Below are 27,551 nucleotides of genomic sequence, written 5' to 3'. Positions count from 1 at the left end.
AATCTAGTTCGTTTTTTCTCTTTCAATTTCAATTTTAGGAACGTTCTTGTGGCAATCCAACAAACCAGACACAACATAGGTCACACTACGTCACCCTTTGCACCGCGGTGTTACCAGGGCGACAGATCTGCTCTTGACATTATCTATAATCGCTAATAATAAGACGATACGTTAGATGCAAATATTTACGTAATATTTCTGTTCACTTTACTTACATAATTGAAACCAGATGAGATACTCCTCATCGGATGGATATCAGAATCTGTAAGACATCGCATCCGGTATCTGGCCAACGTTATTTATGCTTGAAGTTATTATGAGTTGTCTAAAAAGTTAGGTAAAGATGTCGCTCTGCTTAAAGGCTTTCTCCTACCTTTCTAATTTATCTATTCACGGTATGCGCTGCAATTAATTACACCTTGGGTTACTTATTTTCGACAATTTTCACGTTTTATTTCTCCCCCCTCCATTTTCCATTGCAATTTAGCTAGTTCAAACAATAAACTATTGGCTACAATGCAGACAGTTCCATCCAATCGAATGTCAAAGTTGCACCCTTGTGGTCATATTTTTTGGACATTGGGACGTAGAAAAAAAACTCCATTTTTCGATTTTTCGACAGACTTACTGTTAGCACAGCAGCAGCCCAATGGATTTACATATCTTTCGACTGCGTGACTATATTTTATTTTCATTTAAATTTTCGTTTTTTATACGGGGAAGGGGGCTTTCAAACAATAGGCTATTTGTTTCTCGTCTGTTTTCGAGTTTTTCTAATTCCTAAATTAAAAGTTGTTATAGGTAAATATCTAAACCAGACACCCGAAGCAAGAAACAGGTTTGGACTTTAGAAATCCAATGAGAAACGCGTAAAGAAGACTAGGAAAGGTCGGAGAATTTTCAACTCGTTCAAAGAACCATTTCAAAGTAAGCGGACAGCGTTTGTTCTGCTATTGGGCGTATCCGCCGAAAATAAAAGGAGTTAAAGTACCTTGAAACAACATTGCGGTTGACGAAAAATATCGGATTTTATACTTTCACAAATTTGGACAACTTCGAGTACAGTCAACGGTTCACCGTCGTTATTAACCAATGAAATTACAGTCCAGGTTAATTGTTTGATTCACTTCCAAGCAACAAATTGAAATTGTGCAGACTGTACACCGTGCATCCAAAGTAAAACGAAAAAAAAAGGAAACAGAAAAACGTAGCGCTGATGAATGGACGATCTATCAAGGTCTTTTCAGCGTGAATAAGCACGTGGATGATTGTCGAATCGCTATACCTAATACACATATGTTATCCGTATCGAATATCTTTTGGCTTCCGCCCGCCATATCCTCTCTACATTCGTATATCATAATTGATTCTAGGTTTAATTGACCGATATCTCCTCGTCCGCCTAACTGGTTTGGAATCTCATCGACGTCCAAGAAATCTAGGTCAGTATCCACATCGCGGTGTACGAAGTCGCTCTCGTATCACTTCACCGTACACATCCATACGGTATCTATATCGCGTGTGGGGTTGACACCTACGCTTTCGAAAAATTTTCTATCTCCTTCGTACGGACGAAGATAATTTAGGTACACGATATGTTTGTATGTGCAAAGTAATGGGGAAAGACTTGAAAACATATTTTGTGCATCGACGAACAAAAAAGAAAACTCGCTAAATGCTTTTCGTTTTTTCTTTTTGATTTTCTCGTTGTTTGTTATTTTTTGTTGTCATCAGTTTGTTACAATCATAGTACTATTCTCATGTAAAGAGTATTTTGTAACATTGAAATCGTGAAAGAATTGAACTTTTCGAGTATAGATTGTATGATAAAAATAATCAGCGTTTCATAGTGGAATTCATATGGTGTATAAACGACAGCGACTGAGCGCGTAATGATTCCACGTAAAACTTACCTATTAATTCGATTGTATGGAAAACGGCTTGTAGGAAAAGCGCCTAATTATTATCTGTGCAAGTGGCGGAAACCTTGCTGACAATAGAATATTAGAGTTTCCGCTTCCGTTACCAGCTGATAGAAAATGTGAGCTACCGGAAATTGCGATTGCCATAAAACTGGGCCCCCGGTTAAAATTAATTGTCGTCGTTTCGAGGAACGTGCAGAGTTTACACGCATACGCATTTATCTCCGACAGGAATGATGTATAAAACAAATTTAATTTGATAATTGTTAATTCGACGATATTAAACATTGACGTAACGCCGATTACGCGTACACGTCTAATTCATGCATAAATTTTACGCTCGGTTGTTATCGGTAAACAAAAAAAAAAAAAAATCGATAGAACTCCAAAAAGCTTCGAGACATTCACAAATTGAATCGATAGTTTCGCCACGGCGCTCCCGTACGCAACGAGCTCCGACGGTAATTATTCCTACGACGAATGACATGTAAGCGTAATGTTGACGTATTATTAAAGTACGTTGACTGCTACGGTGGCGCCCATCTATAAATTGCATGCAAACCACATGAGTCACGAGTTTATTGACGAAGCGATATGCAAGACGAGTAATTAACGTTATCCCAGAACTTGACATGAAGTAGTGCGCTCATATCGGTACATAATTGAAACATCATTTTTAATTTAGAGAACAAGAAATCAAAACGAGTGACGTACAGTCGCTCGGTTCAGTGTGTACGGTACGTCGATCGCCACGGGTTCGTATCTTATTCATGTATTCCCGATTACATGGATCTTTTATTCCACTTCCGGTGTCTTTCGTTCCACTCCCTCTTTCTGCTGTCGATAACTTTTTTGTTTTTTTTTTTTACGTTCTAATCGGTTACATTTTGTACATATGAAAAATAAAATGGTTATAATAATATATTGAAATGGGATAATTATGTAATTGTCACAGATAACAGCACTGGATTTCTATACCGCTAATGATTATCGCCGATACCGTAACGTCTACCTGCATGCAATCGCAGCTGCACACTTGCATTCGTCCTGCAATCACTTTACCCATATTGTTGACGATAGCCTGTCATGCGATATCATAAACTGTAATCCATTTCATCTAATTCTGCGTCTTGATAAACAAGTGTTCCATAAAACTACGCGGTACCGTCGAGTCAACCAGCGCATATCCGCTCGGCTCCTAAAGTGACGCTGATGAAATTGCACCGAGCAATCGCGTCGAAACGTCTAGGGCAGAATCTTATAACCTTGCACCTCAATCGATTCGTCACATAAGTATTTTTCAATACACGATCTTCGTAGACGTTTCCTCGGCGATGATTTTTCAAGGCCGATTCAATTTAGTACGTGCGTTTTATTCGCCATCCTTCAATTGCATTGCGCGAAAGACACTTTGGCGCGATACGTTTTTTTTTTTTTATCTTTCTAAGGTTTTATTCAATCATTCTGCGATATGCTTCCGTATATTCACTTGATTACGATCGGCGGGTATAACTATACGAAATTTATACCACGCACAGTTCGTCGAGAATACTTTCTCTTCAAAGAGGTTCGCGTGCACTTTTCAAATCGTGTTCATCGCATGCATGTCACAGAACATTTACGGATTCGTCAAGGCTATTATAACTCCGACGATCAACCAACTCGTTAAAACGTACCTGACAATGCAAACCATTATCTATTTTTTGGTATAAAAATCCGTACGCGGAAGGAACACTGAATAACGCGTGACTCGCAGTATTGTGAATAAATTATACTTACATTGTCGAACTACGCATGTACAAATACATTATACATTTGACAATGGAACTGCGCGTTTCCGTAAAAAAAATTGTTAATCAGCCTTCAAAGAATTTCGTGGGATCTGAGAAGGATTGAAATTGATTGAACGTTCCGCCTATTCGAGACCCATCAAGGCTTTTTTCTAAAAAAAAAAAAATCAACGATTCGTGTTGCATTAAAAAAAGTTCAGACCGAGATCGAAAGGTTTCGAAGGCGAGAGACTAAATGCGGTGAAATCGTTTCACTATTTTGTAAAAGATCGAGTTTCGTTTAAAATAAGAAGAGAAAAAAACAAAATTCCGTCGTCAAAATCTCTCGAAAGCGATGCCACCCAGTCTTCGACTGATTTTGCCGTCTGTCGTCCCCCTCGGAGCCTAAGCACTTTAATTTGAACGATTTTTTTACCAGATGAATTACTTTCGAAATAATCAAACCCATCACTCTAATTGTAAGTGGAACGGAGATTTGATGAAATCAGATCCAAACGTACACGTTAATGTAAAGAGGTCTTCACAGTTTCAGTTTTAATCCTAGACAAGATGAATAATTTTGAGCGTCTTGTGTGCGCGAAACCTAAAAGTGTCGAGGTTTTTGTCTCGACGAAGTGTTACGTCATTCTAGTTTCATCCGGATTTTTGCCACCTTAGAGTACATCTACAGTTATACCTTTGGTACGGTAGCGTCAGCAGCTGAACGTCGCCCATTACTAAGGTAATTACTGACGAGTTCTAGTACCGCCGCTCCGCAGGTAACAGCTATTGCGATGGATATTGCTCGGCAGTCGCAATATTAGGAATTAGTTGACGATAATAATTATTGCACAAAGCGGAACGATCTTGACGATAATGACGATGATGATGCTTCTCCAGTTCACATAATTTCGAGCCCATACAGACCCGTAATACCCGATGTACCAAGACCAAAAATTGGATGTCGAAGTACCGTGGTAGATGAAAACACAACTATTACGCGACGAACTAGCAATTTATGCGTTTTTAAATGAGATTATTGCAGAAAAACTTCGAGATCCCGTGACAGATCCCGTTAGGGAGAGTAGAAAATTCGCACCTCCGACGTTTCTTGTTTTTACCACTCTCGTTGTTTGACATTTTTTCACATCGATCGTTGAGAGTTTTTCGTCCGGGAGCTCGACCTGATCCCATGTGGTCGTCGCGAGCGTAAATCGACAAACAGTACATATGTATACATACCCGGATTACTCCCATGCGTTGGAATAAATGAAAAGAACCTAGGTCCAGGGGCTTCGTGATTCTCATCCCTTATTTCATTTCGAATCTCGCGGAGATGGCGAAGGGAGAAATGTGCGGTAGGCCCTTGGTATTTCGCGATTCTCGGGGTCTGCCGAACGCGACCTCGGAAATGAACTTCCGATTCGTAGCGTGCGATCGCAGATTCCGGTCGAAAGTAGCCGAAAGTATAACGCGTGGAAAATAACAACCCTTGTGAAACATTTCGCTGAATTCTAATCTAACTTGGCTAGATCGGAACTAAGAAGGAGATAGTCCCAACGAATATATTTTATCTCAATACGCCGTGCATATCGTCTGAATCGAGTGAAAGTAGATTACGAAACACGGACAACGAGAAACATTTATCATTACCGCGTGGATAAAATTAGGAAAAAAAAAAAAAAAACTTATTAGACGTATAATGTGTACTTTAACAAATGAGTAATACGTCCTTGACCTCTTGATACCCCTTCGAATTACAAAACTTCGTTAACGATAATTATAATAATGATAATAACGAGTCGAGTAATAATATAATGATGGCAACGCGGCCACAGATCAATTAGTCTCGCCTGCACACGTATCAAGCCTTTCCATCGAAGTGTTGCGACAAAGTGTTCACCGAGATAAAATGGGATTTATATTGCTCCTGTAATAATATGAAAATTGAAAAACGACCTGGGCTAGGCGACGCATATAACCTTCGAGAACGCGCTCGATACGTTCTTCTCTTTTATCATCGACTTTTCAATGATCAGTGGTAATGTCACAGTATACCGAATCAATGCGTTCTCCATTCTTTAACGACCATATCAACTGGGGAGTGTGAATCAGGTGACTTACCGGTACACGACCCTCCTAACTTCTTAAGATTCATGCACAATATAGCTTATTGCATTTACAATTTTTTAGTTACCTGCAATGAATATATACTTTCAAAAGTCTTCTGTTTGGTATTCCGTCTGGAAGCATTTGAGGAAATGCCGTATGCGGAAGGTGAAATCGGCATCTGAAAGGATGTATTTTGACTTTAAAATTTTTTGGTGAATTCATTGACTCTCGTTGAACCAATGTAGCTGCTTTTAGAGCTGAATGTAATAGAAAAACCTTTCAAAAGCTTATTCAGCTGTAAGTTGTTCACGGTGGTTGACAAAATGCAGAATATTCTGTAAATAGCTAATAAGAAAGATTTCACTTTCTACCGATTAAGTCGTAGACGGTCTTTGATTTGGCGAATAATTCAAGCAGACTGAAAAATTTACCATAGTTCTAAGCTCTTGTCATAACCAACATATTGATCTGAGCATAACTCGAGCATATATACGTAAAGGCTTTGTGAACGTTAGCTGTATCGAAGCTATAAATAGAATTGGCCTGTTTCATTTACGGGTCGCCGATCACCCCTTGCACCTTAAAAAACAAAATAATATTCAGAACGCTGCTGCCATTTAACCAACCAAAACTTGAATGTCCTGCGGTTAGGATCGATCGAATTGTACCGTATACGTACCTACATTACAGCTATAGCTACGGCCTATCCAACTTCTAGCATACCCCCTCCGCCTGCCACTTTATAATTAATAATTCCTTCAAACATCCGTTGTAAATTATAAATATAAAATTGAGGTCAACCAGTTTACGTTTCAAAGTCGGGCTCAGAAAATTCGTTCACTTCGCAACGAGATTTCTGGACCATGCACGGCGACACGATGCCTGGCATCGCCTCCCACCCTATTGGCTTCGGTAAAAATGGTGTCCTCTATGTATTACGAGTTATGGGCTCGACAAGCGTGAGGTAAAGATCTTTCGGTTTCATTTTGCGTCATTGGAGTTGTGAGGGAATGGAAAAATAAGTTTCGTGCATTCGTTGTGAGTGTAGAGAAACCGAGACTACTTTTGTTTGTTAGACACATTCGCATATTTAACCTTCGGTCCAGAGTTCAGCTCCGCTATTGTGGCTAATACAATTATCAAGTTCAATACATTTGACCCCCCCGTTAACGGTCTCGGACTCTGAGTATTGCGAAATTTTCATGTCTTTTCAAAGGTCGGCCGATAGTTCGTTGAACCGTAATCGTTCTGTACACGTATACCTGTTTCATGAGATTCTCGCTGATACTTTTTTACTCCTGTGTCCGTGTAGAGATAAATCTAAGAAAATCAGGCTGAAGTACCGAGAAGCGTTCAACTACCAGCTGTGCGGCGTAGCTGTACAGCGTATTGAATTTTTTCCTCTCTCACAGATCGTTTACCGCTGGCGCAGATCTATTCTACGGACTCATTGTTTTGAAAAATTTTATAACCGGACGTGCACAGTTTGAGAAAATCTTTAGATACCGGTACACAGGTACGTGCCTTTCAATAAATCCTCGTGCGAAGCTGGACGATATGATGTAATTGGAAAATTCATGACAACGGTAATGCACGCGGAATTTCTACATGTTCGACAACTCTTGACTTCACGTGCCAATCAGTCACGTCTTTTATACGTCATCGCTAGCATTGCATGCTTATAGCATAAATATAAATATGAATAAATATATACTCTAAGATTGCACGCGTGTGTTTGCGCGAAAACTTATCTACGGATTGAATTGAAGAGGAATTTTACTTGGCGGGCTGCGCTCGAGCGAGCGAGAACGTTGGTTCTTATTCTCACCACGGTGTCACGCATCTCGCCAGACTTGCTCGCCACTTTCTCGCAACAAAAATTTTCCTCATGAGGTTCATCAACCGCGCACTATACGTGAGCTCTTCCTCACTCATGTGGTTACATTCCCGTAATGGATATAAGATAATTTAATGGATTGGTAGTTATTTTTTTCAACGTAATCAGGCGTTGAGTTCCCGGCATATCCAAAGAATATATGTGTGATCAATCCATGACTATTTATTTTTTAATATATTCAAGTATTATCTGATGTGATTGACATTATTTAGATAAGATAAAATGAAAAACTAATAATTCCTCGGATAATTCTATTCCAAACACCGGTGGTCTGTTGTAGAACCCTGCAGGGAAATCAATGAAGGGGACAGAATCGAAGGTCATGTACGCAATCACCCTTGTTTGATGAAATGAGGGTCCTCTACAAACGCTAAAGGCTAATGACAAAACGGTGGAAAAATAAAAAATTAATTATAAACAAACGACGATAGTTGCATATAGTGTTTACGCACGCACCTCGTGGCATACAAAGCAACCGACGTCCACGAATAAATATTCAATTAGCTTTCCTTTATAATAATCCCAATGAAATAGATTCAAATTATGTCAGAATTGATCACGTATTTTATATTCAGCCGATAATGGAGCCTAACCACTCGCGCGAGTTCAAGTTCGCACACTCGTTGAGATTGCGTGTTAAGTCAATTTCAAACTTGAGTCAATTATCGACGTTCGTCACTGTTTTTTTTTTTTTTTTCCTAATTTTTTTCACTACGGCTTGCTCCGTCGAACTACGAAGATTAAAATTCAGCAATTTTCGTCAAGTTAATTTTAAAGACTACGACGATGTATTTCTAAATGTGTGAAGGGAGAACAGAAACCTAATACACAGAAAATATAGTATCACGTGTTCATGGATACCCAAAGTTAATTGTATCCGTTCATTAAACGGGGGTTTTGTGTTCGTTTGAAGAATTCTTTATTGCGTCTTCGGACTATACATATATACATACAAAGAAGTTTTATAAAAGAAATTGATTGAACGAAGGTGACTGTGCTTTGTTACACTATATCATTGGACATGGTCACGTGGTTTAATTTGTCCAACGTCGTATAGATGAACACCTATACGTTACGTACACGAGTATAACAGTCCACCTATACGTACACGTGATATACATGAGTACAACGAATTCTGTCGTATGTAAAAAATCTGGCCGTAAAGGAAAACTACTCGGATTTATTCGGTTAGTTTTATTCTTTTTAATCTTTCGTACAATCAACCGCCGACCGATTGAACAAAAAGTCTCCGACGTACAATCGATCGATCATCACGGTCAACATGCATACATAGAGCTTCTTCCGATAATTGATTGACAAGTAAAATCTGCCTTGCGCTATCTATTACCTAATTCATCGCTAATGTATTGCAAAAGTTTATTCTTTCATACATCGATAATACCTAATATTGGGCAAACAGGTAATGATGGAACGAAAAAGAAACGCGTAGTCACTATCCATAAGTTTGCGGTTCTTGACGTCAGACGAGGGCACGACGAGGTGTGCCTGATCTATGCAAATGGCCTGCCATAGAACATGCACGCAACCTTCCACCGTAGAAAATGAAAAATTTCAAAAAGCTAACGGAATATGTGTGCGAAAGAATCGCGAGAAAAAACTCGTTTGATGTTTTATTCAAAAATTCAGCTAATTTAGTATTTCTAACGGTACATTTAACGGAGTGACAACAAAGCGTTATATTTCAGTTTTGTTACCGATTTATATCACATTGTTCTTCCATGGTAGCTCCTTGACCATTGGAACTAACTGACATGATAGTGGATGTACATTTGTTGCGATCGTCTTCGCAAAAATACTCGACACTTGGTGAAAACTGTTAATTGTTTTCATGTCCTCATCGACGTTTTCAAACTAATTTTGAAACCTCAAACTTTTTCAACCGAATTCTCAACTCTCACCGGCACCCGAACACGAAATATTCCCGGGCTTAATATGAAAGAAGCCCCAGCAAGTATGACACGTCGTGTATACCTATATGCATGATAGGTGCGATCAAAATGTCTTGGATCTGAGGTATAATTTAATTCGAAGCAAAATTCCGACAATTGCATAGTTGCTGCTGTACGAAATGCTGCGTGTATTCGTTAAAAACCGTAATCGTCTTGCAGCGGAGAATGCGACGGTATGATGTAATAAATTTTTTTTCTAACACCTCGTAAAACTATGGAATTAACTCGTGATCTAACAAATTATATCCGCAAATAAATTACCCTGCACTTAGGCGAACACCCGAGTTCACGTTTAGTCAGAACTTGGAATTTCGCAAATGTACATCTTGTGATGCAGAGATGCGGGTTTTTTTTTGCTCAAAGTAATTCAGTAAAGCTATTCTTTATCCCAATCGTAAGTGGTTTTTTTTTTTCTCGATTGTAAAATGTTCTCTACCGATCTATGTATCTTAAATACAACGGAAATTCGTTGCTTCAGAAGCACAAAACGGCGGTCCATGTGTAACACATGAATTCAGTCACGATTATCGTTATTGTTCCACAATGTCGGAAGGTGAATTTGAAGCAATCGACGGATCTTAGACTCGAAAGGTATCTCTGTGGGATTCCGATTGAAATTATCAGTCTTTTTCGCGTAAGCGCGATGAGAACGCCATGCATAGGACGTAGAACGAACATCGCCGATCGTAGAGAGATTCTATTTTTGTCACACTATTCTCTGACCCTCTTAAGCCGTTGAACAACTGCCAGTAGTCAGAGCTGGATTCTCTCCGCATTGGTAGAGCCAAAGTGTCTTTCTGTACCACGCCCGTTCGGCCCGTGAAATACCGGGTGTGAATTATTATTCAGAACACGCAGCGCGTCTCCTATAATCGTGTAATGCTATTTGAACAGGGTACGCAATCATTCATCGCCGGATTGGAAAAAATTCAATGTATGAACAATACAAACGAACACTGCTCGTTGTCGTTTGATTCGTCAAACCGAGGTGAAAAATTTCAAAGTACAATTTTTGGTACGAAAATGTAAAAACACAGATTTATGTGAAAAGGAATTTCGAACTCGTGTGGATATATTAAAAAAATTGCTATCCACGTTCAGAAAGACGAATTACATACGCCGTGTCATTAAAAAAAAAAAAAATGATGGAAAGTGTATTCTCTGATTCGTTCGTGGGAACTTTTGCCTAAAACGGCAAAATTTGTTTTTACGTAGCGAATAAATAAACAGCTCACGTATTCAGCACGTGTTTTGATACTCTAGACTCGATAGCTGAGGAAAGAACCCCACGTGCGTCGTCGCCACAGCGAGACTTTGAACCTCGCTTTAAACCGTTGAAAAACACCCAGGGGGATGACGACGCGGGGTCGCGTAGCTTGAATATATGTAAGCTATGAATACTTCATTCCTGTACGCAAGTTAGAATCAAAAGTGCCCTCGAATCGTATCAATCTTCAGTTTTGCTGTTGCAAAATGCTGATCCACGATCTATAAAACGTCCTCTGAATGATAATCTAGAACTTCACCGACCACCCCTGAGATTCCTTCCATTCTACTCCTTATTGCGTTAATCCAGTCTGCTATAGAATTTTTTGATAATTTCAACACTCGGTGCGCACGTTTCCAACACACAGTATACGATTTGTCATTTGGAATCTCTTTTTTACTCAATGTCAGCTTATCTCTTAGTCACCTAACGGATATAAAATTCTCCCTGGCGGTCAAAGAGATCTTTGACTACTCAGGTTATGAAAGTCATTAAAAATCGTTTTATCATATCTACATCAATATCCAACTCGATGAACCCTCGCGTTATATAATTCTCTCTAGATAGATAATGACCCGATAATAAAAAAGTACGTTGCAAAAATTGGATTATCCTTACCGCACGAAATAAGCTGCAGCTTGGAGAGTTTATGAAATTAAAAAAATTTGATCCGACGTTCGTTTCAAAGCGTTTGTTTGGTTATTGAAATACCTAATTCAAGGTGATCTAGACCTTAATTGAATTGGTAAAGTCTAGAGCCTACATATAGTTCCGAGATCAAATTCAATTAAACAGAATTAATTGGTTCTGTTTTTTTTTACAGGTAGCTTACTGGACCGTAACGTCGAAATCTTCTAGAGTCTCCAGTGATATTCATTTATCATCGAGAACATCTACTACTTCCAGAAGAGTATAAACGGACCGGAAAAAAAGAAGAATTAAAAATACAACAAATTATAAAAGAAAAAAGTAATAAAGAGTTTGATTGGATCTGAAATTGCCGTTGTTTTACGACAGAGGCAACTTGTATCTTCGTTCCATACCCACGTGTGTTCTTCGCATACACCGCAACATAAACTCCCGTACTTCTATTTGTATGTTTCTCAAACATCTTCTGAGTTTTCGAATTGTTTCACCGTAAATCAAAAATATTGAAGTATTTGCAGCTTTCAAATTTTGCAAGAATGACAAATTTAAAAATATAAACCATATTGTGCGCCGCCTTCTTCTAGTTAATCGAAAACCATAAAGTGTGTAACGGTGCAAAAAAGAGAGGTCAAATTCTTGGATAAAATTTGATCGGTTTAATTCATCTCTTAAATTAAGATAATCCAAGTGATAGAGAATCTCCAAAGATACAAAACTAATATTCAAACTGGCTGATAAAATGACTATGATAGGAATTGCGCGGCGCAACTGGGCGTTAAGACTTTCGGTGGTGTTGAACGTGTGCGTGCTGCTTTACGTGTGCGTCCATTTCGGTTCATCCGGGCCTTGGATTGAAGAACAACCGGCGAATTGGGTTTCGCCTTTGGGGGAGGCATTCAAGGGCACGGAATTGACGCCCAACGTTAGCCTGACGGAAGGGTCAAAGGTTGGTTCGACGAAGGAGACGAGAATCGCTACGACAAAGGAAACGGTCAACGAGAAAACTACCAAGGAGAATAAGAGCGGTGTAGGGGATGGCGGGAAAAACGGAAATACGAATACGACGCAGAAACAGGAAGCCATCGGCACTTCGTCGGGATTAATGACCCTCGAGGAGGCAATACCGTGTAACGATAAATCAACGGCGCCAAAAACTGCCCAACGTGGTGAATATTGGGTACTTTATAACTACATTCCAATGTCAACGCAAGTGAAATGCTGGGAAAGTGTTACCTATACGACACACGCCGATTATACATTCCTCGACAATCTAATTCCTTTGATCGAAAGATGGCAAGCTCCAGTTTCGATAGCTTTGTACGCACCCGGAACTGATTTTCAACCGACTATCGACGCCATCAAGTGGTTGAGGACTTGCGGAAGTCCGTTGATATCGCAGCTCGTCACTTTTCACGTATTCTTCAGCAACAAACATATTCCGAAATCGGTGAGCAATTCACCAACGCCATTATTTTTTCATTCGTTCATTCATTCACTTTTTTCATCCTTTTCTTTCTGATTTACCGTCTCCGGTAATTGACCCGAAATTTCGATACTTGCACACCTAGTTCCCAACAGCGAGGATGGAGGATTTGCGTCGTGTAACAGGAATAGATAAAGTCGTTGCGTCGCGTAAATTTTCATGTAGGTAGCGGATCACCCTGTTTCTGCTCCGGAAAATGGCCAATTTCAAACCCTCGCAATCTTTAAAATCTCCGAGCTTCAGTGTATGTTTATCGGAAATTCGTTGTTCTACATAGGTACCACTTTATACATGGAATATGATCGCGCATGCCATCAGCCGCATATGCGAAGAAAGATTAAATGCGAAAGAGTACACGTATACATAGGACGAGTTAAATTTAAATCTCTTCAAGTGTTACAAGTACGTCGTCCGCTGAAATTACAGTAGATGAACGCACGGCAATACATACGCAGGGATCAAGCTCACCTTGATTTCACGGTCGGGTTCAAGGAGATAACAAGATACGTCCATAGCAAAGTTGGTTTTCTTTCCATCTCCTTCGTTAAAATAATATTCAAAACTTGAACTGTGCAGGGATCGGAGTTGTCGGAAAATATCAAGATTCGCTGGCCAATTATAATTATCTTACTGGACCATACGTACAGTAATGTCGATGCGAACCCAATAAAATGAAAAAAATTGATACGGACTTTGGTGAGATATAATTTTATCGAAGACGAAGAGGTTTCCCACGCACGTTATGAATCGTATGTATAGAAACACCTGAAATATCCGACGTACCGGGTGAGGAGTATTAGACCATGTCAAGAATTCGGCATCTGGTTCAATAATTCACTGTGCCCCTCCAGAATATCTTAGAAACCTCCCGAGTAGGAGAGACAAAATCGCTGAAGTAATAAAGACGTAATACACTATATAATGCTGACACGTATATGTTTTGCATTTAGAGTGGTTTAGAATTCAGCGGATCTCATAGTATTGTAGTGGAAGTGGTAGTCCGTAAGAATATTGTGGTCTCTTGCGTCGCACGATAAACTTGCGTTGGAATGAATGACTATTATACATGGAAGGTTACACCGTGTATGATTTACGGTGAAAAGTGTACACTATATAGTATAATCAGCGTCGATGATCGCGTAATTGTGTGATAATTTGTTGTATTCGCTTAGATTGCAATGATGTTTACACATACGAATCTTGTAGAAGTGATTTTGCACTTTGCAATTTACATAATACCTACTTGAGCTGAGCAGAAAACGTGATGAGATAATTTAATGCCTACTACACGCGAGTACTTAGATTATTACAATTGGAAATCTCAATACCAGAGGTGACTAACCCGCGCATAGAAATGCCATACGAATAACTTTACATGAATCGAGATTGTTGGTTTTTCCCGTCATTTTTCATTCAATGACGAGCAAAAGTTTTGGATAAGAATTCACGTATAGGTATGATCTTCGCGCTGCCATCTTTAGATTCATTGACACACACGAGAATGAAATTATAAATACTAATCGTTCGGTTTCTCTTTCCGTATCCCGTAAGATGCCGTATAAATGTGTAAATTTTGAAGGCCTTTTATATTCCGCTTCGGCAACAATTATTCTTGTTACACCGGCGCGTGAACAATCTGATCGTCGGAGTCATCGATACGTGCAGAAATTCCACCTTCCCTGAACTGCGAACTCCTCGGCTTGGTCTGACTGATGACCTACTGTTCCCGGGAGATTCAGGGACAACAGAAATTATCAACTCGCTAGATTTTATCGATCATTATGTGTAACCTTCGCAAGTTGTCTGCAGAGTGAATATGCACTCAGAAAACTCAACTTTGGATCGGGATTTTGGATACTTGGAGTTAGAACAATCAAGTAAAATCACGAATATTTCTCGAAAAAACTGATGAATTAGTTAGATAATGGTGGTTGCGTAATTCGTTGTAATAGTTACACCAATTCATTGTATTCTAATACAGTGCGAAAGTCTCGAAGATCATTGAATATAATACGAATCTCTCAGGCTACTAATTTTTTTATGCGGACAAACAGTTAATTAATTCGATTATGTATACATTCAGGAAGAATTAGAATATTTCATGTAAGAGATTGACTCAAATTTGCTGTTTAGAAACATTACATTTTATTCGTGAGAATTGGTCGAACTTGTTTCGGTATGCAGACCACGCGTTTGGCCGTGGATATAAAATATAATTATACCTTGAAACAAATATAATTGCGAAACTGCACGAAGTTAAAAATTCACCACGTGAACGTACAAACTGCAATCCACGAAGGTGGCGTTGTTTCACATCCTAAAATTAGAAATAAATTTACGTTCATACGAATCAGATCATCTCGAGTTGCGTCACGTTGAAATATCTGAGCAAAAAAACGGTGAGATCGTGGCTGGTTTTTCTCTGTTCACGACTAACGAGCCTCAGCCAATTATTTACCTGTTTTTCTTTTGATTCAATGAGAATTTTCGTGTACCACTTATGGTGAGGCAATCAACCTTATATTTCAAACTGCCAAGTTTACATTAGCCTTGTCCCTATTCGTCTGGACATCTCGACAATTTAATAGCCGAGGCAGCGTTTTATTCTACGTAGGTCACTTAACGTGGCAGCTCCATTGCTGTGTCTTTACAATTCCCTCAATTAAAATTTATTAAAATTGTAATTTCATTCGAGTCGCTTTTCATTCATTTCTCCTCTAATTAGAATGTTTCACGCAGCACCCATTTATAATCATAACATTGATGTTTACGAAAGCAGTACTGCAGAAAATGCATAAGTTACGAAGAAAAATTTGATAATGAGTACGTTAAATTAAAAGCCTTTTTGCAACGTGAAGATCAATAGTTCGTGTTTTCCAGGTTCCTTCTTCGGAGAAATTGGCCTCAGAGGGCTGGAACTGTAGCCTGCATGCGCCATGGACAAACCTTACGATCTCCAAAATGTATAAGTCTGAAAAAAAACTTTTATATCCTGTGAACGTTGGGCGAAATATTGCTAGGGAATGGGCACCTACGCACTACGTTCTACCGAGTGACATAGAACTGTACCCCAGTCCGGAACTGGCACCCAAGTTCCTTGAAATGATCAGAAGAAGAGATCAGCAACCCCTCTACAAACCCAATCCCAAAGTCTTCCCACTCTCACTCTTTGAAGTCAGTGCTGACAGTCAGGTTCCGACCAACAAAACGCAACTGGTAAGCGGTACAGTCTGATTTTGTATTAGATGTGGACAAGTGTTTGAAGTCCCATTGGATCCCATAAGGAATCTTGGAATTTTGAAATATCATCGCTTGGGATTTTTTTGTCGTACATTAACTTTTGTACTTTTCTCGTACATCATAGATCCGAATGTTGAAGGCAGGAACGGCAATACCGTTCCATAAAAAGGTTTGCGCAGGATGTCACAACGTGCCACGGAGTAAAGAGTGGCAGGAAGCGCGTGAGACGGAAGGACTTCATGTATTTCACGTTGGAAAACGAACCGGTGCCTTTGTTCACTGGGAACCTATTTTTATCGGGACCAACAATGATCCTCTTTACGACGAAAGACTCAGTTGGGAAGGCAAAAGTGATAAAATGACACAAGTCAGTAGAATGATATCAAAATTATGTTATAAAATCGATTCAAACGATTGATGGCGATTGCCCTAATACTTCGTTTACGTTGTTACTTTCAGGGGTACACACTCTGCGTTCTGGACTATGATTTTCTAATATTGGACAATGCGTTTATGGTCCATAAGCCGGGAATAAAAGTCTACAAAAAGGATGCAGTGCGAGAGATGCTCAGTGGAAAAACGAACGCACTGATCAAGAAAATAATCGTTCCGGAGCTCAAGGTCCTCTACGGAACACGCAAAGGTTGTGCCGTGTAGCCCAGCGCCTTTCGGGTCCAGCAAGTTGTTCTAAGCTGCTCAGGCACACACTTACCGGCCCGAATAAAAGCGCTGTGTTCGAGTCGCAGGACATAATTAATAATGGCAATGGTGAACTCAACTACGGTGGGAGCCACTAAATTCACAAGTGAGCAAGTGATAAAATTTAAGATTAGGATTTTTATAAAGTCAAATATTATGGACATAAAGATATTGCCATTACGTGTTTAAGAATGATGGACATTTTTCAATCGATCCTGATAACGTTTTGAGCCGTCGAAAGTATGGTCGAACCAAGGCTTAGGTATTTTGAAATGATTTCATCCCAATACTCTGTTGTTCAAGCATTGCGATTTATCGTCGCAGTCAAACATCATTACATAATTAAAGTCTGATATCGATGTAGTCAAAGTATCCGATATCTGACGTTGAATAATATTCACTTGAAGGTACCATCGTATTCGTCGATGGTTCGGAAGATTTAATTCTCAATCAATCGTCTGTTTTAACTGCCTCAATGTATAGTCGGCACACTGCCCTTTTTCAATTCAAAGTATTATACCGAAGATATTCACTTCTGTTGAATACAGCTATCAATTTTTGAAACACATAGTCGCACGAGGTTGAACAACAGAAATTGATGATATTGAACTGTCTGGCTAATGTTGTATGAAGACGTTATATCAGATATGAATCTCTCATACTCTTTACGATGATATTCAGAATATTGGTTATCAACGGACAAAAACGAGAAATGAAATGTGGCCTTTTCCCGAATGGCATTTGAAACCCTATTTCCTTAACATTAGTAAAAACCGGCTTAAAGTATCGTTGAAAATATCAAAGCGCTATTACCGTTGATGTGTAGTAATTAAGATTTAAGAATAGGTCATGATAATGTAACCAACGTTGCACTTTTACGATCTACTTTGAGAAACTGATATTTTTAGAGAGCCAAAATAATGCTTAATGAATTCAGAACTACTAACCCGGAAGAATGGCAAAATTGTGCCAATGTAATAGCGAATTATCACTACAATGGACAAAGTAGAGGATAAAGAAACAAGTACAGCATTGTGCCAATGAGCCGACAGCTATTTATTTCTTCTATTTATTCATTTCTTGAGTTTCTCACTATCTATTACCATTGACTATTTGTATCAGGTACAGTATGGTTACTCGATGCTACCGCCTTCAATTATCCTTTTAACTTTACACTTTTATACAATTAGTAACGGTTTTCCGATCAGCTTTAATTAAATCGTCTATTAATTACACTCGCGGTGGATCTGTGTTGAGTGAGATACAGTGCAGGCGACGAAAATTACCGGAGATCATGGATTTCAATGAAATTTAACCGTCACATAAAATGATGAACATCATATGTTACAGTTCCTAGGATTACGAGATTTTCCACGGGTATTTCTTTTTTAAATTTAATATCATCGTTCGAGTGTAATGCACAGTTTCCTATATTAACAAAACGGACAACGTCGTTATCTGTACTAGGTATTAATTTACAATTCACTCTAACGACCAAACTACTATACATAATTTAAATTGTATTTTTCTGCCTATTATCCTTTATTTGTTTGTGGCGTCTTTGTAATTGTTTCTATCAGATCGGTAGACATTAGGTAGTCCGCTGGTCTGGCAGAGTAGAGATGCTGCGATATTCATTATGATGTATTACTTACTAACATTGATTGACTCTCCATTATTAAGTGCAGCACCTGGTCGAACATTTGAGCTAATGAGCTGTAGAACCAAATTTTCGTCAATTTAATAATCATTCACTATTAAATTTTGCGGCAGGCTAGCTATTTAGCATTTTCGGAAACGAGTATGACGTTATACAGTATTTTTTCCCCCGAAATGTGCGAATTTGAGGTATGTTATCAAATCGCAACGAAAGTATCAATTGCAACTAAATTCAACTGTCCATATGAGAGTAATATCTTAATTCTGAGAGTCAATTTATCCAAAATCTTGTAGCATCTCTGCAATGTCACGTGGCATGGTGCCATATATTTGTATACATGCATATTATTAACGGTAGATGATGTATATATGTATATAATGTATGTATGTTTGAACATATGAATTTATACCTGCAACATATACACAGATGTAAGTTTATAGACGAAGTACTTATGCTTATTCTATTCAAGATTTTTAGTTAAGTCATATCTATTTCATCGCTAACAACATACATATTGGCACAGCTGTGCTATATCAATTTTTCGAAAGAGACATCAAAGATATGAAAATCATTCTTTCAGATTATTAGTATAATAATTTATCTTTAGAACAATTATTTTACCTCAATGAATTTGTATTATATTTTTAATGCCACGACAGAGTTGGAGACTTGTCATTAAATTTATTGTTAGATAGTTGTACAGGGTGAGTCACCACAAAGGTCCGATTTGGGCGGAGCTTCAATTGGCCCCGCCTTCATGCATTCTCACTTATTATTCTCAAAATTCTTGCTACTAACAGATAGCGCTACCTTCGGCTGATAAATTGTCGTCATTGTGTTGGAGCTGGAAGTCAGTATAGAGTCTAGTCATACAATGTATTGTTATGATGCTGAGTGATACGAAAACATCCACACAAATACATTCCGTGAGAGAAATCTTCGGAAATCTTTCTGCATAAAACCTAACTGTAGCATTCGCATTTGAACGGTACTCGCCATCAAGTGAAAGCATGTCAACATATTCGTCAATTGAGTAAATCGCCAATATCACAAAATCACTGATATGTTTATAATTCAACGTTCCGTGATTAGAGGATTTCTCTTTAATAACTAATCTCTCTTAAGTGATCCCTTCCGACTCTCGCCCAGAACGTATTTGTGTGGATTCTTTGGAATCACTCCGCGTTATAACAATACATTGTATGAATAGACTCTATACTGACTTCCAGCTCGGACACAATAATAAGAATATCCGAAAGTAGTGCTATTTGATCGCTGATTGGTTACAGGAATTTTTAAAAATTACCAATAAGAATGGATGAAGGCGGGGCTTCAGCCAATTGAAGCTCCTCCCACATCGGACCTTTATGGTGATTCACCCTGTATATAAGTGTTACATAAATGCATACAATAATATTCTTTTCCGTTAAACCAAAAACACTTGTACATATATACCGATAATGCTAATGGTAACGATGAGAATATAATAAGAGGTTATATTAAGTAATAACCACGTCATATTACCTATAAATGGTTATATCAAAATATAGTCACAGATGCAACTATGTTCGAATAGGTGATCGCGTTAAAATCGCTATAATGTAATTAGATCTGGAAATGTTGATCTTAAAAAAAAAAAAATTAAAATGCGCTTGATTTACAAAAATTATTATCCATAAAAACCCAATGATAATGAAAATTGAATTCTTCATATTAGCGTTTTGTTAGAAGAGTTAAATATAATTTGACAAATATTGATCATCGCTGAAGAATTTAATTTTTTATCTTACGAGCCGATGCATAAATCGGTTTTATGAGATATTTCGGTTGGAATACTTGCAAAAATATTAATACAGCACGGAGGCAGCGATCTTATGTGTAACTAAATTGTAATATTTATAATATTCTGTGCCTTAATGCCTCTGATCAAACGTGAAGTGTTTGAAAAGATATTCGAAATCGAATATCTGGTGCAAATAAATTTCAGTCCATCGTGTATAACGTCAAAAATATTCTTGGAAGATTTAACTGTACATACTTGTCGTTAGTTTAACTCTGATCCCCCATCTCAGAGATGATAACTTATGACTCAGAACTTTGAAACGGAATACACACGTTTCAACTGAATTCTAACAACTTCGAGAGTAGGTGTTCGATTCGCCGAAACCGTATTCAGTATTCCTGTTTCCGCATACCGTGATATCAACTTCATTACATACAGTCTCTCTTGTATGACTTGCTACATATACCTCTGATTTCTGTGAAAATTGAAATGATACCAAACGAGAGCGTAACTGGCGATGTTGGAAAATCTAAATGATTACAAGTGTCTTGATAAAAATATAGTGTACTTAAACAATACGAAGAAGACATATTTGACAAATGCTGTGAGCACGCTGATGAAATATTCATTTATACGCAAAAGGACCTTATCAAACTATTTTTATGGTTCATGACTCGTTCTACACCATATTATAACAATATAATCCTACGAGTTGTGTATTAGGAATGAACTTTAGTTACAAGTTTCAGAATATTTTAACACTCATAGCTTCTGAAAGAGGTACAAATACTGCTTGTAATTAATTTTCGACGTTATTTTGCGCTTTACTTCGCAACCAGCGGCTACCTAAGCGGTGCCGATCCAGTGTTCAGAATAAAGTTTTATCTGATTAATTCTCTAACATAATTTCTGGCTTCAATACCTTGTTTTGAATCAGAGGTTAGTCTTGGAAAAAATCCGAAGATTCAACAGAAATTAAGGTTATCATTGGAATTTCAACGATCCAAAACTCGCGCTTTTATATCATCCGATTGAACTTTAATATTTTTCGTCACTTGGCCAACCTATGTGTAAAACTGTAAGTTAAAACCGTGTAATTGGATTCGAAGTGTATTTCGGAAAATATTTGTAGTTATTTTAGAACGAGCCATTGTTAATTGCTACTCGAATGGGATGATAATTGTATTGATATCACAACTTCTATAACATCGCGTACGGTACATAATTATGGCGTTTACGTGGAATTCGATACAATAGACTTTAAAGGTTCTATGAAAACGTTGCTAAAGCATTTTGGCGACAGATGTGACGCACAACACTTTGGTGGATTGAGGCTTTTTTCCGAGTTTTTTCGAGAAAGATTTTCGAGATGAAATCAGTACTGGATGAAATTTACGAATATTATCTCTGTGTAGCAGATTCTATGAGTTGTTCGAAAACATTTTGTTTTCCTGGTCACGTATTATCTATACTTATTGTTGTGACGTGATCTGTAAATATCTATACAGCATTCTGTACAGTTGCTCGCGCCTTTATTCTGTTGAAACGGTGACATACCGACTAAATAAATTCTCTGATAGCCAAAACTTCTGCGTCATGTAATCGGTACTATTGTAACTGCTATAGCACTTGTGAAAGTATTTTGACAAGTTTAATTTTTTTCAATAAAAATGTTTATCCCGCTCCTTGACCAATATACCTATGTATGATGTATAAATGTAATCTGTCGATGTAATAAGCAGTCGAAGCGCAAAAATATGATATATGATAGCTATACCCGACATACCAGTTGATGTATAATTGTTAGATGGTTCCAAAAATCAATTGTATATAATACAAATTAAAATTTTTCACGTATTGTACTGACCATGCCTGCATAGAAAGCCGGATACTGTTCCAAAAATCGTATACATAATAAATAGTGTCGTACATACACATTTCCGTATGTGTATATACGTGCACATATATACTATATGTTAAAAAATGCCTAATAAGTTTTGCCCAATTGTGCGAGTCCTCCCAACACATCCTGCTGTTGAGTAGATCCTCCATTTTCTTTCGAATAACGAAGTGAGGTCAGCTCAAGGGAATTCCGGATTCATCGCATGGACTTGTAGACCTCGTTGTCAGGAATTCCTACATAAGATTTTCTGGCGAATCCGGATAATTCACGATTACACGCGACCTTTTGATCTGCCCATGGTATTAGGGGTTATTACGTAATAAAATTTCAGCTCTTCTTCTTCTTTCTAAACAGGTGAGTCGACGCCGCGACAAGTCCACACCATCGTGTCGTCGAACAAGTGAGAGTGTTGCTTCTGCATAGTATTGCCTCGGGCGAAACCTTGACATTTTATAGCTCTCTGCAATAGGATACCTTTCCTCCATAGCTGTTCATACCTGTACCGCGATATGTTCTTGTTATCGTGCACCTTCTAGAAGGTTGTATCAATTGTTCTTCCTTTCTTCATGATGTAGATATGTGATATTTGATAATCACGCGACTAATTGTAGCGATGTCGAAACCTCAGAGTAACATTTGTCGAATCGCTAATTTGACAGACAGAATATGAACGTGCAGATCACTGCGACGGAAAATTATCACAGATGTTAACATCAACCGAGTCAACCGGACAACGACCCCTGACAATGATTTTACGCAAATGAGAATAATTACAGGACCCATTATAAATTCCCGGAAATCCAATCCTCTTTCATGAGTTTCATTGATTTTATTCTTCGCAGTGCAAGCAGAGTGTAACCGCAATGTAATGAAAAAATCATGAATGGAGGATACGCGTACGGGCTACGAGAAGACATTTTGTGTATCTTCGTGTCCATCTCGATGAATATAATACTTTCACCTCGTCTGGGTGTATGAGTGAAACCGGTGACCCCAGTGTCGTCTGCCTCACGAGACTAATTTTGGACAACGTTTGCAGAGAATTCCGAGGCATAACATAGTCAGTTAACGTGATTTTGAAGTCTTTAACATGACGCCGACTAGATACGGAGCGCCCTGTGGGAGCAAAATTTCATTTCTAAGAGAAGGCATGAAGACACGCCTCTGTTCGGTCTAACAGCTAACTTACATCAGCAATGTTAATGAATCCCACCTTCGTACCCTAAATTTCATTGACAAACTTTCCCTCTTCAAGAAAGACGAGCCAAGACTTTTATCCGAAGACAACAATTTTACAGATAAAAATCCATAGGAAATGCTTGATGTTCAAGTAGATATGATTTTTAACTGTCCAAACTAATAGCTTCTTTTACTCGAAATTCAAAATTGAAGTGTAATTCGTCAGAAACTTCGGTCAATCGAATATGTTCACGAGGTGTTTATCTGAGCTACGTGTAAATCCTTGGAAGAGCAATCTTCGACGAACAGAAATCGCAGTCTTTTCTCTTTTTTGTTATAACAAACAACGTAATGGACGACCTCTTCTGAACGGTTGATACACCTGCTCACTCGTTCGAAAAATTACTCCACGCACAGTGTTGTACGCTTTAAATTTAAATATTCTGACTTTCAAGTCACGTTTTTTGCTCAATAAGATCGAGTCGATAAGGAAGTAATGCATGAACGTTTATACACAACCACGCGGTGCATAATATTTCTGAATTCGATATCTCCTCAATCTGTAATATTAATTACTGAATGCACGCACATGTTACAAGGTCGACCAAAGTTGCTGAAGATTAGTGAACCATTCTGAAAGCGATAGTTGTTGACCATCTATAGCGAATATGTTCGAAATCTTGATCTGAATGAAAAACTTGATGATTCTTTGCGGTCTCGTTTTATTTTCATGCACAAAAAAATGTGATATGAAGATGTATACGAACGTACGTATACCCTTAAAATTTTTGAATTTCAATGAGGAATCATCGCGGCACATCGTACCTCGCGCAGGTCCTTCTCATTTGGATGGTACGCACTCTCTCCCCATCACCAAGGTGATATAAGCTCGGACACGTACGAATCACTTATAGTTTTAATACAGAACCGTGTAAGAATACATGTACAGAGTGTTAAAATTGTGGGCAATATTCCTGAGGAACACCATGGCTCGTTTGCCGATTACGAGTTTAGCGATATGCATCGCTATTTTTGCCGTATCTAGTGAGTAACTAAAGTTTCGAATTTCGTTGTTTTATTGTTGCTTTTGGAAGTTCGGTTTCTTTATTCATAAATTGATTTGAAACTATTCACGTTCGATTGTCATTCCGATTAGTTTCTATGGGAATGCACAGATCAGTGATTTTTCTTATGAAGAATTGAACCAATTAGCCCGCTCTTTCCGGTTGTTCAAGTAAGGGGGAACCATTAGTTCAAAATTTTAATTCAAATTTGTATAATTTTTGGGTTGTCGGGTGCCGATGTATACGCATAAGTTTGGATAATATTATCGTCGTATAACTCGACGTAATGAGTCATATTTAATATTCCATTGGGACTACGCGCATTGCGATGTTTCAGACAATGTTTCAGACTGCAAGGTGCACATGTAGTGCAGCCTAATGACTTTCGACATTCTTGTTTTCCATTTTTGAATCAAGCTACGCTTTTACATTAATGTGAGTGATAACTGTGATGGGTAGAAACTAATGACCAAATTTTCACTTATTTTTTATCTCAGAAATGAGTTTGGCCAGCAATATGTAGAAACTTAAGTATCCCAAAATCTACACTGGAATATAACTTTCGACGCCTGCAGTTTGAACAGTTTTTTCAAAGCGGTGCCTTCGAATCTGAAACTCAAATATTAAACTTCACTTCAGGGGTTTGATATTTCAATTTTTGACTCTTGAATTATATAAGGGGTATAGGTATCAAACATTTAGTAAAGAAGAGTTGAACACGGTTCACATTTCAGGTCCAGGTACATCAACTTGTGGATAGAAATTCACGGAATCTACCGTGTAGATTTTGAAAAGAGGAAATGACAAGAAAAGGAGTCATTTCGCGTTGAATAACGTGCATGTGCTCGAAATCTGTCGTCTAAAAAGTATTTAACAAGTTATGTAATTGGCAGATTATACGATGTGCGACTTTCCCTTTGCGAAGAGATGTTTGACCCCCTGCTTCTCGTTCTCTGAATCGACATTGGCTTGACTAAACGATATTTGTCTTGAATTCATCTGCACTGCCGCAGAGTTTGTTTTTGAAATGAAGCTCGATAATTCAAAAGTTGCTTCGACTTGCCTGCAGTTGATTTATAAAGTTAATAAGCTAGAATAAACATTCTTCGTATCAACTTCTTGAAATACCAGATATGATATGCATATGCTGCATCACGATATCACCTTGACGTTTAGTATTTAATCCATTGATTCCCATCTCGTTATTGTGCAAGTATCTGATTCTCTGCAATGTCAGAAGAAATCAGGAAACAAGAATTTAATCCTAAATATTCCAGGTCGCAAGAGTCTGCAGCGATACTTATTTTCCTTCTGCGATCGATTCATTCATTCCCATGAATCTTACGAATGTTCCAACATTTTCTGCAGTCTGCGCGCTCTACTATAATTTCCATTCGAATGGTATCGGAAAATTTTGTGATCGGTCGCCATTGCATTTGCTTTACTTTTACAGGTTTCGGTCAGCGACAATCTTTCGCTTCACGCCCCCAGGTACAAACGGATTTTGAACGTAATCAACAATACCAGACCATACAACAAACCCCTCCACGCGGAGCGTCTTCCTACAATTGCCCGGAGAGAAATGGGAGATTTCCTATCCCATCGCAATGCGACGCGTACATCGAATGCATCGACGGTATCGCCGAGGAGAAACTATGCCCAGAGGGGTTGTTATTTAATCCTGAAGCCCGCTTTAACTACCCCTGTGGTTATCCAATCGACGTGAGCTGCGAAGGTCGACCAAATCTTCGTAAGTAACGTGGGCAGAAAATTCAAAATATATCGATCGTTATGCGTTATATAACTGGAGGAAGAAAATTGAATTTTTATCGACACAGAGCCGTCAAAACCTACCGAAGACTGTCCTCATCAGTACGGTTACTTCAAGGTCGGCGACCGTGTCAACTGTGGACAATTTATGAATTGTGCCGACGGTAGAGGTTACATTTTTGACTGTCCAGAAGGTCTTGCCTTCAACGCCGAAACCTACCGTTGCGATTGGCCTGATCAAGTAAACGATTGCGACGCCGAAGGTGAGATTCAAAGGTTGAAAATTATTCAAAATCTTAAACGGTGATGTCATGATTTGTCATCTTTTTTTCTTGGTCCTTCTAGCATTCTTGGGATTCTCTTGCCCTCCGGCTGGCGAAGGTATCTTCAGGCAAGGTGAAATCCGCTCTTACAGGAGCCCAAGAGATTGTCAGCGATATTACGTATGCGTTGATAACAGACCACGGCTACAAAACTGCGGCGAAGGATACGCTTTTAGTGAAACAATAAACGCATGCGATGCGGCTGAGAACGTCACCGGATGGTTAGTAAATCGAATCAATCCTAGAAAAAATCAAATTAATATATTGCGAAAGACGAAAAAAAAATCTTCATCTTATACATTTCAGCGAGCCTCCAGGTATCTTGGACCGAAGAATCGGACAAGTGCAACTAGTTTAATCTCCTACATTGTATTATACTGAACAAGAATGCATAGTAGACGTATGCAGAATTAAAAATATGTGCAAAAGCTCAACGTCAAAACAGCGGCCATTATATTTATTAATTTTTTTTTTTTCGTTTGAAATTTCAATTTATAGATTTTCTTTCATGAACCAGATAAAGCTATCTGCAATATTTTTCCCGTCTTTGAAATCTAGTGAACTTCTGACTTCACTAATAAACTGACTCAATCTTATCACTAGATCTTGAGAATATAAATTTTCGAAATTGTAGTGTTTTTCTTTCACAATTCTACCGTGCTGAAAATTTTTCAATGTTACAAATTATCATCGGAACGCCGAAATTTTAATTATAAAGTGTAAATAAAGTGTATAGTGAGTACAATAGTGATTAATATTGATTTTACTAAAATCTCTATATCCCGTAGATAACTTTGGAACAGCATTCCAAAATGTTGACGAGTCCACATTCAGTCCTCAGAATGTAGATCCGTACGCGATT

The 27,551-nt window shown here is 38.3% G+C and overlaps 2 protein-coding genes across 7 annotated transcripts in view; both read left to right on the top strand.

Annotated features, from left to right (window-relative positions):
* The window catches only part of LOC105684460 (beta-1,4-glucuronyltransferase 1), a 38,902-nt gene extending 16,480 nt beyond the window's left edge, over positions 1-22,422 (top strand). For 4 of the 6 annotated variants that reach the window (XM_012397828.2, XM_048651210.1, XM_012397810.2 and 1 more), the window contains 4 exons: positions 11,761-13,032; positions 15,949-16,284; positions 16,433-16,675; positions 16,768-22,422. In XM_012397828.2, the coding sequence (XP_012253251.1) occupies positions 12,325-13,032; positions 15,949-16,284; positions 16,433-16,675; positions 16,768-16,965 (1,485 nt within the window). In that variant the 5' untranslated portion in view covers positions 11,761-12,324 and the 3' untranslated portion in view covers positions 16,966-22,422. Of the gene's footprint in view, positions 1-1,390; positions 1,443-10,184; positions 11,057-11,760; positions 13,033-15,948; positions 16,285-16,432; positions 16,676-16,767 lie in introns of those variants that run through there. The other 2 variants (XM_048651212.1, XM_048651211.1) reach the window with 2 other exon arrangements.
* Positions 22,423-24,420: 1,998 nt separating this feature from the next.
* Positions 24,421-27,434, top strand: LOC105685027 (protein obstructor-E-like). The gene is made up of 5 exons (XM_012398832.3): positions 24,421-24,576; positions 26,050-26,346; positions 26,435-26,629; positions 26,712-26,910; positions 26,996-27,434. The coding sequence occupies exons 1-5, from the start codon at positions 24,474-24,476 to the stop codon at positions 27,045-27,047; spliced, it is 846 nt and encodes a 281-aa protein (XP_012254255.2). The 5' UTR covers positions 24,421-24,473; the 3' UTR covers positions 27,048-27,434.
* Positions 27,435-27,551: the final 117 nt, after the last annotated feature.

The sequence above is a fragment of the Athalia rosae genome, chromosome 2 (assembly GCF_917208135.1).
Source record: "Athalia rosae chromosome 2, iyAthRosa1.1, whole genome shotgun sequence".
NCBI lineage: Eukaryota > Metazoa > Arthropoda > Insecta > Hymenoptera > Athaliidae > Athalia > Athalia rosae.
The sequence above is the reverse complement of the archived record's forward strand: the minus strand, read 5'-3'. Positions and strand labels throughout refer to the sequence as shown.

Excerpts from the sequence above, each read along its gene's own strand:
- LOC105685027 (XM_012398832.3), top strand. The coding sequence starts at position 24,474 with ATGTACAGAGTGTTAAAATTGTGGGCAATATTCCTGAGGAACACCATG. Across the intron at positions 26,630-26,711 it reads AAACGATTGCGACGCCGAAG|CATTCTTGGGATTCTCTTGC; the intron begins GTGAGATTCAAA and ends TGGTCCTTCTAG. Across the intron at positions 26,911-26,995 it reads GCTGAGAACGTCACCGGATG|CGAGCCTCCAGGTATCTTGG; the intron begins GTTAGTAAATCG and ends TATACATTTCAG.